The 17,808-nt window shown below is 39.3% G+C and overlaps 1 protein-coding gene across 1 annotated transcript in view; it reads left to right on the top strand.

The window, feature by feature from the left end:
* LOC139732979 (uncharacterized) overlaps positions 1 to 17,445 on the top strand; it is a 68,909-nt gene extending 51,464 nt beyond the window's left edge. Inside the window, exons 5-7 of the mRNA XM_071643815.1 lie at positions 6,122 to 6,189; positions 9,559 to 9,623; positions 16,517 to 17,445. Coding sequence (XP_071499916.1) covers positions 6,122 to 6,189; positions 9,559 to 9,623; positions 16,517 to 17,445 — 1,062 coding nt within the window. The remainder of the gene's footprint in view (positions 1 to 6,121; positions 6,190 to 9,558; positions 9,624 to 16,516) is intronic.
* Positions 17,446 to 17,808: the final 363 nt, after the last annotated feature.

Here is a 17,808-nt window from a genome sequence, read left to right as displayed (position 1 = left end):
CATACAGAAAATGACACACGAAACAGCTACAGCATATCACAGACGAAAATACAGATAATCAAAATACTTTCAGGGAGATCAGTCAAAGGCACTTTAAAAGCATCATATTGTTTTTGTTATTTGCAATTCGAAAATGGAAAAGAAAAAGAAAATTAAATGTTTCAGCGTTTCAAGATGATCCTGCAAAGCCTTTTGCTACCACTAGTACTCCTGACGTGCACGGTGTATTTGGGGGGTTTTAAGATATCAGCTTTATTTGGGTCAACTGGATCAGATGCTAGATACCCCCCCCCCCCTTAAAAAAAGAAATATTTTGATTGCTTGCATCAGTAAATTGCTTCCAATTCCCATTGTTCCAACTAGACCGCGAATTAATGCATTTCTGGTAACATATCTAATAAAAATTATTTCATCTCGTCAGTTGTGTACTTCATACATGTTTATAAAGTTGCCGTCATTAGGACGTCTTGGTTTGTATGCTGGGGGGGGGGGGGGTTGACCTACCTTATTCATTCTAAAATTTATATGCTGGTGGGATCATTGTTTTCATCAAAGGTGACATGAAGAGGAGGAATTCCTGTTCTCGATATTCGTCCACATTCCATTTTAAACTGTACATTTAGAAAAAAAAAACTATTCTTGACACAATAAGAGATATATAAAAAAATGAAATGCCGTTAATTTCATTTTAAATCTTTTGATTTACCTTTAGTATCCTGAAAATGAAATCATAAAAGCAACATTATTATAATGAATAAAAAATATTTCAAATATTGACATCAGAATTATTATGATAAATGTCATAATATTAAGATTGATTGATATGTAATTCATTAACCTTGTATAAACAATAATGAATAGGTGGGCTTTTGGAAATGGAGGGGACTGCTCAAAATCTTAGCCAGTAAACTCTAGTCCCTCAGGGGAAAAAAAAAAATCTCCTTAAAAACTGGTCAAGTGATAAAAAGTTTTGATGTTTTACAGAATGCAAACGAAGTAGGATGAGAACTTTTTTTTATATAGTAACGGCCTGTATGGGTTAATCAATTCACTTATATTGTTTGGCTATTGGGAGTTTTTGTTCCTCTATTAGAGGCATCTATCAATATACAAGGGATGGATGAGGGATCTGTATCACAACTATCTGTCGTCGTTACTATGGAAACAACATCACTCGGCAATGGTATATAACCATAGAGATGTGGAGCAGTAGCTGCTAAGCACGCGTTTCTGCCATTAGCCGTCATTGGCACCCTCTCTTGGGGGTCTTGCATGGACTGACCTGGCCCAGAAATCATATCATTTTCTGTCAGAGATCAGAACAAACGAGGATCACGCGTTGTTCATCTTTGCAATCGTCGGCGCGAGGAGGGTACCTCCCTAACTAAACCTCCGAAGGCTCGTTTGCTCCCGAGCAACAACATGCTTGCTAAAGTATCCATTAATCTTCCACGTTGTATATACCGTGCGCTCAACTGCAGTGTATATCATGTCATTATGGGGAGCTGCTAAATAACGCTAACTCTATTTCTCGCTGCAATTCGAAAAGGCGTCCATAATTAGAACTAAGATCACTGATATCACAACTTTTTCTCCTTAGATAGTATCATCATCATCATCATCATCATCATCATCATCCTATAGAGATCTTTATTGGTGATTTGACATGAAAATCTTTAACATCATCGTGACCCTCAATATCATCAAGAGCAGCACCATCAGCTTTAATTTTGTTCATTTTGTCATTGTCATGACAATCATTGTTTTTATCACAACCATCGTCATCATGACGACAAATGAAGCTATCATTGTCATGGTAACGGCTTCATACAAAAAGAAAATCACAATCGCCCATAAATATAAGTGAAAAAAAAAGTGTTAATGTATAGTTCTGGGTTAGAGAACCCCGTATTATATTGATGTCATATCATGTTATATTGTCTCTTTCTTTTATCAGTACAAATTGTTGACGTTTACTTTACACTCGAAGTGAAATGTAGTCTTTTCAAAGCCTTGTTCGTCTTCTTCAATTTCCCCCCAAAAAGACATATTCTTGAACTTCACATTATGTATATCATTCTCCCGCGTGACAGTAGGTCCTATAACTCTACGCGCCTTCATTTCGTGGGACAGGAAATGTCTGTGATAACCGTTTACCCCGCTATGCACTTTTTGCGCTCAGAAAGAGTTCGGCAGCATTTTACAGCCCATCAAATTCTATATAAACTTCGCCGAAATAGCCCATTATTTCCATACCCACGTTCGCCAGCGTCAGAATTTTCAGAGAGGGTTTTGGTAATTGATACCGCGCCACGCATCGGTTATCATTAAAACATACAGGAATCTATTGCGAAGGTTTCCCGCCAAAAATGATCTAAGCCGAAGAGAGAGTTGAGTTTTACAGAAGGCTGCACACTCCATCCGTGTGCAGAAAGCATGGAAATTAAACCTTAAAGAAGCCAGGCTCGGCTGATTGGGAACTACGCTATGCATATCGTTTCCAGCGCGAAGACTTCAGGGACCTGAGGGGGGCCCCTGCATTCCCGCGGGACTGGAGCGAGCGTAAATAGAATGGTCAAGTCCCTCGCCAAAATCGAAATAATTACGCCCCAGAACATCGCAATCCTCGCTGAAAAACATGGGGCCAGTCACGCGACATTGCTTCGCCTAGCCGAACGCGGCGGGCAATTCCTCACAAAACCGAGAAAGGGGGAGACTCTTCACGACGTGCGGCCGAGCAGCCCGCGCTTCGTTCAACCCGACTGCACACCGACTACCGCTTCAGGACCGTTATCGTCGCTCTGTTGGCCGCTAGCCTCAAGTTATGAATATTAAATACACGTTAATTGAGACTCGGCTAATCCCAGCTCCCTAGAGCACGTCGCAAGAAAGCTCCGCTGCTTTGGACCCTCACTGCCTCCCGAGAAGGAAGAAAACAAAAACAAGAAAAAACGCAGGACTGAATAAAAGAGGAAGATTCACTATTCCCAATTTCAGAGCTCATTATGCGTCAGATAATTTCGTGGAAGGAGCAAAAGCAAAGCGTAATTAACTGGTTGATTAAGTGAGGTCACACGGCTCAGACTGTTTGCTGAGAAAAAAAAAAAATCAAGCGGAGAAAGTGTGGCTGGAACCAAAAACTGTAACATTGTTGACAGGCATCCACTTACAACCGACAATGAAAATAACAACGCGAAATTATTCCAAATTGCTTCAATCAACAATGTCTTGAGAACAAGGATAACGGAACAAACAATGAAAAGACGTGATATCATCTTTGGCTAAAATCCATAATTCTTCCTATTATATGATTGAACAAATTCTAATGTCTATTTACACAACAAGATGGACTTTGCCAAGGGCATACGTAGACTGGTAAGAGTAGCTATTCTAGCTTTAAGAAGTGATTAAAATTGGTAAAATATTCCAGCATGTTGTACTCCTGTTGATTTTATTAGACAGTACACTGTGCAAAATTAAGAATAGTGGGGAAAACGGGAAATATTTTATTATTTTGTCGATGATAAAACAATTCATCTTCCAGTTTGAAACTGCATTTTTTTTGCAATAAAAACACGTTTATTTCAAACATATATTTTTGGTATATATAATGTAATACACATGAATTATTACGTATAGGCCTATATATTCTATTTGTCATCATGGTCATAGTACATGTGTATGCTTATTGTGTAGTTTGACAGATTCGTTAGTGTGAAATGAAACTGTAACATGTAATAATGTAAGAGTAGATAATAAGGGGTAAGATGTTTGAGTGAAGATATATATGTAAAGTTACACACACACACACACACACACACACACACACATATATATATATATCCCTCTCTCCTTATCCTTCTTTCCCCCGCTTTTTCTCTACACTTTCACTTTTCCTTCACATTCTATACCTCCAACATCTATCACGCTTCTACCATCTCTCATGATTCTCTCTTTTATCTTTCTCTTTTTTTCTCACTCATAATTCTCTCTCTCCCTCCTTCTCTCTCTCTCTCTCTCCTATGACTCTCTTCCTAAATTTCTCTCTCCTCTCCTCATCTCATCTCTCCTTCACATTCTACCTCCAACATCTATCACGCTTCTACCATCTCTCACGATTCGCTCCTTTATGTTTCTCTCGCACTCATATATTTCTCTCCTTCTCCTCTGACCCTCTAACTTTCTCTCTCTCTCTTCTCTCCTCATCCCTCTATGTCTATACCGTTTTTACTCCATCCCCCATTTCTCCCCCTCTCTCTCTAGATTCTTTTCCCACTGATATTTCTGGCATTCTCTCACTAAAACTATCACGATACGTTCCCGCCCGGTTCCCCTCCATTGGTTAGTGCTATCAGCCTAATCGTCCCAGAAATAGATTTTCCCATACAATCCACCCCGTGATAGGAAAGCGTCTTTCGTCGAACCTTCCCTCCCGACACTCGGCGTCTCGTTGCGGAACCGGTCTGCCGAGTCTGTTGATGATACCGGCTGCCTTGGTCCATCTCACTCGGGTGCGCTATTGCACTATCATGACTATCACTACTAGATGGACATATGGGAGCATTTGGGGCAGCCAGATTGTTTATCTCTCCTTCATCCCCCCCCCCCTGCCCCCTTTCCCTTCCCCCTTTCATTCTCTCTGCCCCCCCCCCCCCCCTCTTTGATATTGACCATCGTGAGGTTCTTTGTTTAAAACTGATTTGTGGTCACATAGATTATTTCACCGCCTGTTTATCTTAGTGCGCGTAAACTGTGATGTATATAAAATATATATAATATGTATTTGTGTATGTATAATGTTATATATATATATATATATATATATATATATATATATATATATATAATATGTATATGTATATGTATATGTATAATGTTATATATATATATATATATATATATATATATATATATATGTATATGTATAATATGAGTGTGTGTGTGTGTGTGTGTGTGTGTGTGTGTGTGTGTGTGTTAGTTATACATAATATTGACTATGGCACATCGCCCATCACTTCCTTACTTCCTTTACACATTTGATTCATCAAGAAGTTCTCTGATACATTATAAATATTATCCAATTCCGAATTGCCCTTATATGTACCATGCCTTACAGAGTCAAATGAAAAGAACTTATTCTTATTGCGAGCCACACCAAGATACCTATAAGATAAGCAATTAAGTGTAGGGGTATTCATGGAACATTCACAGTCTGCAAGAATCTTTAGCTAATTGAAGGAGGCAGACTTGACCAGAAGAAGAAGAAGAAGAAGAAGAAGAAGAAGAAGAAGAAGAAGAAAAAGAAGAAGAAGAAGAAAAAGAAGAAAAAGAAGAAGAAGAAGAAGAAGAAGAAGAAGAAAGAAGAAGAAGAAGAAAAAGAAGAAGAAGAAGAAGAAGAAGAAGAAGAAGAAAAAGAAGAAGAAGAAGAAAAAGAAGAAGAAGAAGAAGAAGAAAAAGAAGAAGAAGAAGAAGAAGAAGAAGAAGAAAAAGAAGAAGAAAAAGAAAAAGAAGAAGAAGAAGAAAAAGAAGAAGAAGAAGAAGAAGAAGAAGAAGAAAAAGAAGAAGAAGAAGAAAAAGAAGAAGAAGAAGAAGAAGAAGAAGAAGAAAAAGAAGAAGAAGAAGAAAAAGAAGAAGAAGAAGAAGAAGAAGAAGAATTTTCACACTGAGTTGGTGCATCTGGTATGAATGTATTTCAATATCATCTTAAAAAAACAATATTTTCTTAGTTATCAATTCTTTATTATTTCCTTCCATTTGGCTGGTGGCAAGCATGCTATTTTTTTGTATTGTTTTTCTGCTCCGTCATGATAACTGATACGCAATGGCCCGAATTTACGAAGGTGGTTTAGATCTAAACCGTGGTTTATGCAAATTTTTTCTGCGTGTTTCAAATACGATAGACAGATTTCGTATGCCAACAGACGTTCAGTAACAAACTCGCATTGATACGCGCATGTCAAAGTTACGCCAATTCAACGTTTATTCTGGAGCATAGTCTAAATTTGTACCATGTTCTAAGTTTAAACTACCTTCGTAAATTCGAGCCTATAATTATGTGAAGAGTGTGATTATTGTGATTAATCAAGAGTTGTATATTCGTTTGTTTAATTATTGCATACAGATTACTCAACTAAAGATTGACCACAATCCGTTTGCAAAGGGCTTCAGAGACAACGGAATGGCAAGAAGGTGAGTACTCCTATCCGCCTTATTTCACAAGGATAACAATTTCAATTTTCAATTTCAATTCTATTTCCATTTCCATTGAATAAACAGAGAAAAGTATATACAATACATTTACAGAACATATTTGTAACAATTTCAAAGAAAACGTACACGTGGTCACGAGTAACAACAGAAATTCCTTTCTAAGGTATACATATACATAATACAAAGATTAGAATGGAAATGGAGGGTCCCACTAAAAAGCAAAGCTTGTAGGGTATGGGACCCTCGGAAAATACGTACACAAAATCAAAGAAACCAATGTCAACTGACATGAAATTAACTTAGGAAGGAAAAAAGAAAGAAAAAAATGGAAAAAGAAGAAAAAAGTGGAAATGAGACTATGGTACAACACAACTGAAAAATGCTTTCTTTATCATGTCACATAAAAAGATTGGGGGAAATATATTAAAACAGGGGTTGTCATCAGCAGACCATAAGCCATATTATCAAGAATTATGAGAATATATGTATATATATGTATATATATATATATATATATATATATATATATATATCATATAAGTGAAAAATCCAACAAAAAATCACGACCAAAGGCAATGTACACATATTTATGAAATGGGCTAAGCGCTATTTCCAAACATTTTAAAGTTAAGTTCATCTTCAGATGGAGAAAACTAAAACCTTGCTAGTGATACCTTACTTGTTACATAGCAAGGAACTTTCTTGAAGTTTGATTTAAACTACCCCGTAAATTCTTAATATCTTCTACGTTCTACTGGCTTTAATGGCAAATATTTCTGATTAACAAAATGGTTGCATTTAATTCGTTTTGCTGTCAAACTCTTCATTTTGTATATAAGAATATATACAAATAAGTGGCAAAAAGTAGGCCTACAAACCCATCTTTTTGCGAAACATTTTTAGAGGCAAATATTTCTGATTAACAAAATTGTTAAAGTTAACTCGTTTTGCTGTCAAACTCTTCATTATATATAATGTATATGATAAAAATATAAACAAATAAGTGGCAAAAAGTAGGCCTACAATTCCATCTTTTTGCAAAACATTTTTAGACGGGGCTTCTCTTGAGTAAAGTTGTTATGATGAGCGACAGGTTGTTTACGTATTCTTTTATCTCTTCAAAATATCAATTCTAAGCTTTAGTTTGGCAAATAGCTCCGAAAGAGACTTTAGTCATGATGCTCCCGAATGTGGCTATAGCTCGGCAGGAAATGGATTTTAGAATCATTATTGATCCGCGTGCAGAGTCGAGAGTTAGTAGAGACGTACGGGGTCTTCGCTGGGAACCAGGGATATCTTCATCTGACGAAGATATGAACTCACTGCATGATTTATTCATAACAATTGCTGACAACTTTGGAATCGCCCAGAAATGCCCGTCACAGAGATATACGACGTGCATTTGGTTGGGATGCTGTAAATGGGGTCGCATCGCGGGATGAGCTGCGTAGAGGGGTTCGATCATGGGAAACAAATTGAGCGAGGCCGCCTCTAAATATAGGGCCCAGGCAAACAGGAAGCTGTTAGGAAGGTGATTAGAACATCGGGTTGAACGAACGGGGTCTACACACCATGATGGATTGATTGAAATCCAATCCAACCGACTCGCCAATCGGGGCTGCCGCGTACGGGCGAAATGGAAGCGATAGCTCGACGGAGGGGGGAGTCCCGGCGATAGTTTCGCGGCCGACGTCCCCGAGCGATCGTCATCGGAAGGAGAGTTTAGAAAGGTGTGGCTTCTATCGCTGTTGCCTCGCACTCAACATAACTCGATGCATAGCAGAAGAGGTGTCGCGGGAGATTGTGGCAGCCCGAAGAAAGAAGTGTCCCCTCTGATCAGCTAGACTTTGTTTTTGTTTCTTTGTTTTTGTTTTCAATAGTGACGATCGCGGGCACTGTGTAAAGTGAATTCATGACAAAGTTTATTATGATAATCAACGCATGTCATGATTACACGTAAATTGGCAAGACAAAAAAAAAATCGGCGACTCACACTTCGATACTCTTTCCTGTATTTACAAATTATTTTGGAGTTAACGCGGTTCGATTTCTTCGTGCTTCCCCTATCACTACTCAGATACTTTGTCATATCGTGGCTTTCATCAATCTTTATCTGTAGCATACGCAAAACGCTTACGTTAAAAGTTTTTTTTTAACTGCCTTTGATGAGTTTTCAGACATTCCACTGACAGAGCACTGCATTTTGTGAATGTTGGTAATGTCCAATTAGTGTGACAGGTCATAACATGATATCTTGTTATATTGATAAAATACCCTTTTCACTGTTTGTATTGTTATAAAACAACATAGTGATAAAATAATAAAGTTGCTCAACGTTGTGATGTGCAAATTAGAAACAAGTATCTAAGAATTGCGTCATAGCGCGTCAATACCTATACTGAACAAGACATTAACAGACAACGCTCTGGTTTCGTCGCCAAATCAGATCTCACATTTCATTTTCTTATCAGATACACACACACAAAAGGGAGCGAAGCACGAGATAAGTTGGTTGTTTTTTAAGAAACGATTTCGCGAGCGGCTAGAAATTTCACCATTTGCCCAAGTTATAATTATTTCTAACTTTCTCTTTTTTTGTCGTAATGGTATTACTGACTTCCGCGAAAGATAGAGATGATAGTTCGTCTAGATGGATGATAACAAAATGACACACGTGTGGATTCGTGGAGAATGAGTTGTGAATAGACGTCGGCGAGGAAATCTCCTTGATTGACAAGAAAAGTTTCCACTCTGTAATCATTTTTGTATTTTTGTTTCTGTGTTCTTTACTTGGTATATGTATGTAATATATGAATATATGAATATAATGAATATATAGATATATAAATACCACACGTAGAGTTTTCTCTCTCTCTCTCTTTATGTATGTATAAAGAGAGGGAGAGAAAAAAGAGAAAGATATAGAGGGAGAGATATAGTGTGTGTGTATGAGTATGTGTGTGCACGTGTCTTGGGCAACTCTATGGCATGACATGTTTAAGCGAACGTTAGAGCAGTGAGAGATGTCGGGCATAAATCAAGTGTCCTCAGGGTAGGCCTTCTCTCTTCTCTCGTTTTCTCTCCTCTATCATATACTCCTCCTTATTGCCATTCTATCCTTCTTTCTACATGTTTGTGCGTCTCTGACTTCATCTCCTCTCTATCTATCTCTCCTTCAGTCTATCTCTTCAAAGTCTTCTCCCTCTCTCTCTCTCTTCTCTCTCTATATATATATCTATTTTCCTCTTATTCAACCTGTCGTTTTCCAAGCCCCGTCTTCATTAACATGCGAGGGATCGTTTTCAACTTCTCTCTCTCTCTCTCCCCTATTATTATTTGACCCTCCAGGGGATCACGACTGGCCCTCAAGAGGTCCAACTCCAAGATGGAAGACCTGGATGACGAGAAGAAAGGTAAGCTCCAAAGATTTCAGTCAGAGGAGAAGAGATGGATAAGAAGGAGTGGAGAAAATGTATAGCTTCGAGAAAGGAATAACGACCACATGAGGATTATTCACCTTTTGAGAAATTCCTCCTCCTACTGTTTCCATCGTAGTGAGACGTTTTCCCCATCGTTGATTTTTTTGCAGCCGTTGCTTCATGATTCTGCTATATTTTCAAGGAGTTTCTATATTTTCTATATTTTGTGGCTAGCTTACATAGCTTATTATCCACTTTAACATTGATGTGATTCAACCTGTAACTGCTTATATCAATGTGCAAGTACCTATACCATGTATACATCCCTCTGTAGTACTCGAATAATACGAGCGCAGTCCTCATTACATCTACAAAGAGGACTATGACAAATAATAACATTCATTCATCCATACATGCAAACACACCTGTACACATACAAACATATGTTCGCATATATGTGTATGCATATATATATATATATATATATATATATATATATATATATATATATATATATGTGTGTGTGTGTGTGTGTGTGTATACGCATATATTATGTATATGCATATACTTATATATACGCATATGTATATGCATGATATATGCATGCATACATAATTAGAATGTGCAAGAAATGTCGTTTATACTAATAGGTCACAGCATCGTGTAGGGCTAGGCAGAAAAAGTAGATGACTGCTACCTGGATGTTGCTCTATCCAATCATTTGGCCAGCTTGGTCTTTGTCAAGAGATCTGAATTGTCGCCATTAGTGCCAGTGTTTCTTGGCTATTGACCACCAGCTAGGTGTATTATTATTACGTAGAATATACATAATATGTACACATGATGAGGATTTTAGTCCACGTGTTGGTTCCAGTGCACAAAAGATAAAAAGAAGAGATGATATTGTGTTTTAAGCGTCCAACAACTTATAATGGTTGCAGCAAATTTTCAACGCGTCATACGTTTTCAGGGCCATGGACAATATAGCATATCATATATATCGCATGTGATGTATATACCACACATTCAACTTTGCGTGTGTGTTTTGTATACCACTCTTTTTTTATCTAGTAAAGTTTCAGGAATTATCAGTTGTCCAGACTTAATTCATATCAAGTTGCTTGAAATTCTTTTTTTTTCAGAAAAAAAGAGAAGAAAAAAGAATGACCGACTCTCAGTCACTCTTGGGCAATTAAACAACAACCTCTATCTAAAAAATAAACCAACAACAACAACAACTTCCCCGCATTTACCAGCTTGACGAAAACGTTACCTTTCTTGAAATGCCTAATTTTCTCTCTTAAAATCTCGTTTATTAACCTCTCTTCTCGCTCTTGTAAATGTCCCCACAAATAGGATGCTTCCGTCGCTATTAATTACCCCCATATTTCTTTTCTCCCTAATTCTACGCCTTAAACATGTCAGCCATCTTTTCTCCGCTGATATCTCGCCTCTCCTCTCGGTGCTCCCTTTTTCTCTCTCTCCTGATGTCATGCTGTTTTGCATGCCCCGTCCACCTTTTCTTCTTCTTCTGTTTCTTACTCCTTCTTTTTCTCATTCTCTTCCCCCACCCCCCCCCCTCTCTCTTTCTTTCTTTCTTTCTGTCTTTATCTCACCCTCTCCCTTCGGTATACCCTCCGCTCGGGAATCCGGGAAGACATATTTTCTTTATTAAATAACCATTAATATTTATGACCGATGAAATGTGCACAGCGGGTTTGAAATAATTATTGTTTTACGGCCAATTGCGATGTGTATGAATTTATGGCACCCGTTGTATTGACGTGTAAAGATCAGCACAGCAATGATGTAAAGCACAGGATGGGGAAAAAGCCGGAATTCTCATGCATTTTTAATCCTCTTTCGTTTAATTCAAAAGACGGTACTCAATCCATTTGATGGCTTTTTATCCTTACACGCATCCATTATGTCGGTCGGTTGTTGTTTTCATTTTGTTTACTTCAAATATTTGTTGAGATGTCATTTCATAGGTTTATATTCTTATCCTAGGCTCATCTTGTATCATTGCGTAATTTGCTGTGTTACGTTACATATTGTCAGCGTCTTACTTGTCGAAATACTCTGAAGGTAAACCTTTACCTGGGTATACATCGGAATATTTTCATTGGAATTTTGGAATATATTTACCGTTTGTTATACATCAAGCAATTCGTCGGAGAAATGAAACGCATTGAACCAATCAAAAATATCCAGAATTCAATATCCGTTCAACGTAGCATAATATTGCATTGTGTAAATTTCGTCTTATTGTGACGTCATATAAACAGATGTTCTGGTAGCTGATGTAATTGTTTGATTCTTCTCGGCCGTTGCCCAATTATGACACAATTATCCCGTGCAGATGATGTGGCATGCGTGTGTGCGTGTGTGTGTATGCGTGTGTGTGTGTTGTGTATGTGCTGAGTGTGAGTGTGTGTGTTTGTGCGTGTGAGGGTGTGTATATGTGTGTTAGGAGAGTGTGTAATAATTTGCGTGTTTATGTGTGCTTAGGCACGTATTTGTGTGTTTTAGATTACATGTACTGACAATATCACGGTGATGAGGTATAAAAATATATGGTGTGTATGTTTCTATATTCACGGAGCCAGTTATCGTTCACTTTAGCAGAACAGAGAAGATGTAGAAAAATAAATAAAAGCTTATACATGTAGAGTGAGATTTCTAACTACGTGATGCAATCATCATTATATCTGTACACATTTATCATGTTTATAGAAAAGAAAGAAAACCTTTCCAAGAGAATTTCGAGTGCGGAACGATATCTTATTGATACAAGAGGATTTGCAGGATTTAGGAGCGTTGCTTGAAAGTGAGAGCACTGATGGGTTATGATGAACAGGGATTGCAGAAGATGTTAGTTTAGCATCCTCACGTGTTTAATGGAGGGTGTAATTAACTGCAACAGAGTGAAAACTATAGTATCTAAAAAGTCTATGCAGATATTAGCAAGAAATAGAGCCAAAAAAGATTACGTAACTTCGAAGTAAATGGGTAATGTTTGTTAAGATACAAGGAAACGAGGATAGAGAGTCCTTTTTTTTTTTCTTTTAGGTAAAAAGGGAGGGAAGACACATAAGAGTAACTTATTTAGCATCAGCTGCCGTAGCAAGAGGTGGGGAGAATAGGGTAGTTCGCTACGCTTCATGCTCCCGTAGCTCTCCGCCAGGGCCCTGCCTGCTAATGCATCATGCCGTCACGGACAGCTAGCTCCGCGGCATCTAAGTTTCATAGAATATTAAATGAGATATCAATGTTTTAGCAGGGGCAAGACTGAAGCGTGTGTTATCCGCAGATGGGAATTATTTTGTCCTCCCTTTTCCTTCTTCCCTTTCATCCCTCCATCAAAATGCAATGAACAAAAGGCAGACTCTCTCTTCCTCTATCTCTCCCCGTCTCTAAATTCCCTTTTGCACCATCTTTGTAGTTGTTGTTGTTTTTCTATACTTCTCTCTTTCTGCTCATTCCCCAAGCGTCCTATATGTCTATGCTATTTGATATGCACCCACACGGAAGTCACTCACACAACGAAACATGTCGCATTGATAATATTTCCAATTCTCCGCGATAACATGACACACACGTCAATTCTGTAGCAACCCATTAGAAAACAACAAAAGATATTTGTTTTCTTTGATTTTGTAATCATCTTCTTCCAAAGGAGTTTATATCAGACAAAAAATCATTTTATGCGCTCCCTTTTTTCTCTCCAGCTTCTCTTAAAAAAAAAGAGAGTGATATAAAGTTATAACGGATTACAAAATTAAACAAATGAAATGAAGTTGAGCGTTAGGCTACATTCTGTCACAGAAAGTCTCACACATACACCCGCTAACAAACTAACAAGTAAACAAACAGACAAAATACTTTAATATGAATTTAACCAGTAGTTTAGTATATCACAATTGTTCCTAAAACTCAAGATATTACGTTAGGTCACGCCTAATGCTCCATCCCATACTAGTATTATATCAATATCTACATGGACATAATGACTAAATGAAAGATTAGTCTTATAGAGTTTACAAAATTATATAATAATAGAATTATATAGTCTTTGGTTTATTGCTGACACCGTCATGATATCATACATGTGTCGACAATCTAATTTCAGTTCATTTTGTTTAGTTTTGTTTTGTTTAGTTTGGTTTAGTTTACTTTGTGTGCTTTTGTAACTGGTGTGTGTGTGTGTGTGTGTGCGCGCGCGCGCGCGCGTGTGTGTGTTGGTGTGCGTGCGTGTGTGTGTATGTGTAATGTTTTGTCTATGTTGAATGCGTTATTTGTGTGCGATTTGCAGTTTGCTATTTTTAAGCAGATATGGAGATAAAGTGATATGAAAATGAAATAAAAAGATCATTACCGCAGAATTCGAGATAGAACCAGGTGAAAATGTTCTGCACAATAATACATAACACAGAAAAGTCAATGCCAACACCATGCAGACTCAAATCTCTATTTGAAATTATACTGTTTACAAACTTGTTATATCAATACATCACATGATGTGGCCCACATGTTCTTATATTTGTCATGGAAACTGCATATAGTATCAAATATGAAATTAAAGATGACGCTTTTGTTCACAAGGAAAGGAAATAATGATATTTATGTGTAATCCCGGCCCATTGAGTGCAATCCAGCTTTGTGAGGTATAGAATCGTTTGAAACGTAGACTTTAAATGATTTATATAAATACATTTATAGCATTTTGCTCACAACACAAAAATGTAAGACTGAAAAAGAAAATACGTTTATGATTTACTTGCTGTCTAAGGAGTGTTCTCGTGAGTAATTGTTTTTTCTGGCTTCAGATTGTTTTCGTGAGGTAGCCATAACGAAACCTATCGTATCACATCCGGTTTATTTTGTTGCCATAGGAATGCAATTGACTGCCAAATTTGTGCTATAATAAGAATAAAGGCGTGTTTTCATTTGTCATGAACAAAGGCAAGTGCGTTGGTGTATACATTTAAAAGAATGGATTGTTATTGTACACCACGCACGACGTGATTTCTAATGGTCAAACTGGCACGAAGACGGAGAAATATTTAACGGGGGTGGAAAACATAACAAAACGATGGCGTAGGAATCCGATGTATTATTCAAAAGCAAAAGCCCGAGGGATTTACAGTCGCGAGACTTCCTTCAAATATCTTCAAATTTGTAATCTGCATAAATTAACGTCCAATTAACCAGCTATTACAAGCCGATGATGAAGCTATCCCCCACCACGTGTGGCGGCATCAAAAAGTGGGGATACCAACAACACCCTTGTCTCCCGATAGTTTTAATTTTCTGCTTTGATGCGCATGTTTCCACGGGTGCATATATAGGAACATATAAAGCGATGGAGGGATGTAAGCAAGTAGCGCAGCAGAAAAGAGAAGATAGATCAGCGGGGCTGACTCCACTCTACTCCCCCATGATGTATGGGGGCAGCGAATTTAAGATGGATGCTGCTTGGGCTTCATCGTGCTCTGTCTTTCCGTCATGGGTCGAGCTGGAGGGTGCAGACATAGAGCACTGCATCCCTCACTCCTCAAGTTATAGGCCGAAGCATCCGCGAATACACTCACTGGTATAGCATCATCTCATTGGGAAGCACCAGGAAGGGAGGGGGGAGTTGGGAGGGATTGGGGTGGGGGAGGGGGTGAGGAGAGAGAATGTACACGACCAAGAATTCGCTCGGGACCAACAGATTCCCGTATTGAGTAGAACACGGGTTGCATGCTGTCAAGCAGTGACAACCGGATGGTGACGAGCCGTGCTTGAAGAGAGCGTACCCCAACATTGTAATGTGAGACACCTTAAAGTGATAGAGAGTGTAATCTTGTTCCTTTTTCCGCTCAGTAAATGTTTTAGTTTCAAGAAAAAAAAACCGAACATGCACACACAAACATACACACGCACACACACACACACACACACACACACAAACACACACACAAACAGGTGCGCACACGCACGTCAGTGAAATCACATTAGTTATCAAGGAATGCGTAAAATGTTTATGTTAACGTATCATAAGTATGGAGAGAAAACAGTGATGCCTTTGTGTCAGGAACGTTATAAAAGCGACGTTGGCAAATCACGTGACATACACAGTTCTCGCTTCTCCACACTCCCCCCCCCCCCCACCTTCCCTAATGCGTGCATAAAGGTTTCATGTCAATATCTATCGATTACTTTAAGTGGATCGTAGGTATAACGCATCGAACATGTCGGCGTGCTTAAGTGTTGTTTGTCATTAACGGCATTTTAGAACCCATTATCTTTATCCGATAGATAAAACATGGATGTTGTTCGCTGAAACATCCCCACGTGACTCTCTTCAAGAGTCCACGTGATCCGCTGTATTATATTCCAAACCCTTACATCAATAAAGACGTCTATATAAATCTCAGGGAGATCCATGGGGGAAATACCAGTATCAAGTAGGCCTAATTGCATTCTGCCTTTTGCCTGGTAGGCCTATGATATACATGCATTACAACATAATGTAGTTCCGACGGAAGATGTACATGTAATCAAACAATCGAAACCCTTCTATGCAATATTTCCCCTACTTACAAGCAACAAATTGAACATCATTATAAAATAAGAGACTGTAGAATGGCTTGTACAGAGCAAACTAGAATCATCTCCGAAGTGTTTGGTGTTTTGTTTGTTTGTTTGCTTGTTTGTTCTTTGCGTCTACTACTTGATTGTGGGAGTGTACAAAGGGTCTTTAAGTGGGCGGTTCAAAAGGAAATGCATATATAAACATAAAAAATCCCAAATTTCTTTGCCGTCATTCTTATACGACTAAAATTATTCTTGCATACGAACTAATTTTTTGCATGTCTGTTCTTCTTTAATCCATATTACAGATGTGAACGACAACACGGGTGGCGACAGAGGCAAGTCGGATTATTCGGTAACCAAGAAAGAGAAATCCGACAACTGCGGGATCCTGGGAGCGGATCTCGGATCCAGTACTGGTGGTTCTGCCGGCGAGCCCTCGGGGAGCCAGCTTGGATGCACGTCACCGGACAACGGACTCGGCTTCAACGTCGACTCCCTAGACGGAAGCCAAATGGGTCATACGTCAGACGGACTCGGTGACGACATGAGTAAACAGCGGTCGATGTCCAAGTCGGGGTCGTCTCTCGGGCAGTCGGTGTCGAAACGGAGGTTGAGCAGTAATGGACTGGGTGGTGGCGTCGACGGCGGCGTGAACGCGTGCGACGCGCGACTGTCCGATTATAACAGCGGTACGACTGGTAGTATGGTGGACGGGCTGTCGTCGTGTTATCCCCAGGACGGCGTCATGGAAGATGCGAGCCTCGCGTCGGTGCAGCCGGCTACCGCGTTAGCAGTAGCGCAAATGGCCAAGGACAGCGTACACCCCGGCTACTCGGCCAGGTCAATGGCTACTATGGGAAGTATGCAGAGCCAAAGCTATTGCTCAGGACAAGGTCTCGGCCTGCAAGGGTCAAGCGGCATGTACATGCAATCCTTCGAGCCCCACACAACGGCGACGTCGATGTACAACACCAGCAATACGGGTTACCATCATCACTCTTCCAGCGGGCTGGGCAGCCACCTGCACGCCGCGCACCAAGCCCAGGCCCACGCCCGACACCTCGCCCAACAGACGCCCTTCCCCACGTGCAACAGCATGTCATCCATTCACGCATCCGCGCAGTTCCTGCATCACAGTGGCCATAGCAACGCGACGGACGCGATGAGTATGAACATGAATATGCACATGACGAACCATGCATTCCCAAGCCATTCCATGAAGTTCCCCGTCTAGGATTTCCTACTACCTTGTGTGGCCCACCTCGCTAGACTCATCTGTGATCACTGACAAACACTGTCACTCTTAGGGTTATCTCTTGTGGTCTGTAGAAGTCCATCATGCTACAAGAGGGTACAGAATTTTTCGTAGAGGAACGACAAATTGTCAACTGCCAGTGACTACTGGATGAGGACATTCCTGCATTAAAGTGTTCTTTGCCTCAAGAATATTCAACGAGTCTCATTCATCGTAAGCCCTTGACAACTCATCGACTCAGTGGAAAATAAATTCAACGATTATTAAAGAGCCCCCCCCCCTATCAACCTCCACGCAAGGGAAAGAGATTAATATTTTGTTAAGTTTGAGAATGAGAACGCT

The sequence above is a fragment of the Diadema antillarum genome, unplaced genomic scaffold (assembly GCF_040938485.1).
Source record: "Diadema antillarum isolate AM-2024a unplaced genomic scaffold, OU_Dant_1.0 seq00000459_RagTag, whole genome shotgun sequence".
NCBI classification, from domain to species: Eukaryota; Metazoa; Echinodermata; class Echinoidea; order Diadematoida; family Diadematidae; genus Diadema; species Diadema antillarum.
The sequence above is the reverse complement of the archived record's forward strand: the minus strand, read 5'-3'. Positions and strand labels throughout refer to the sequence as shown.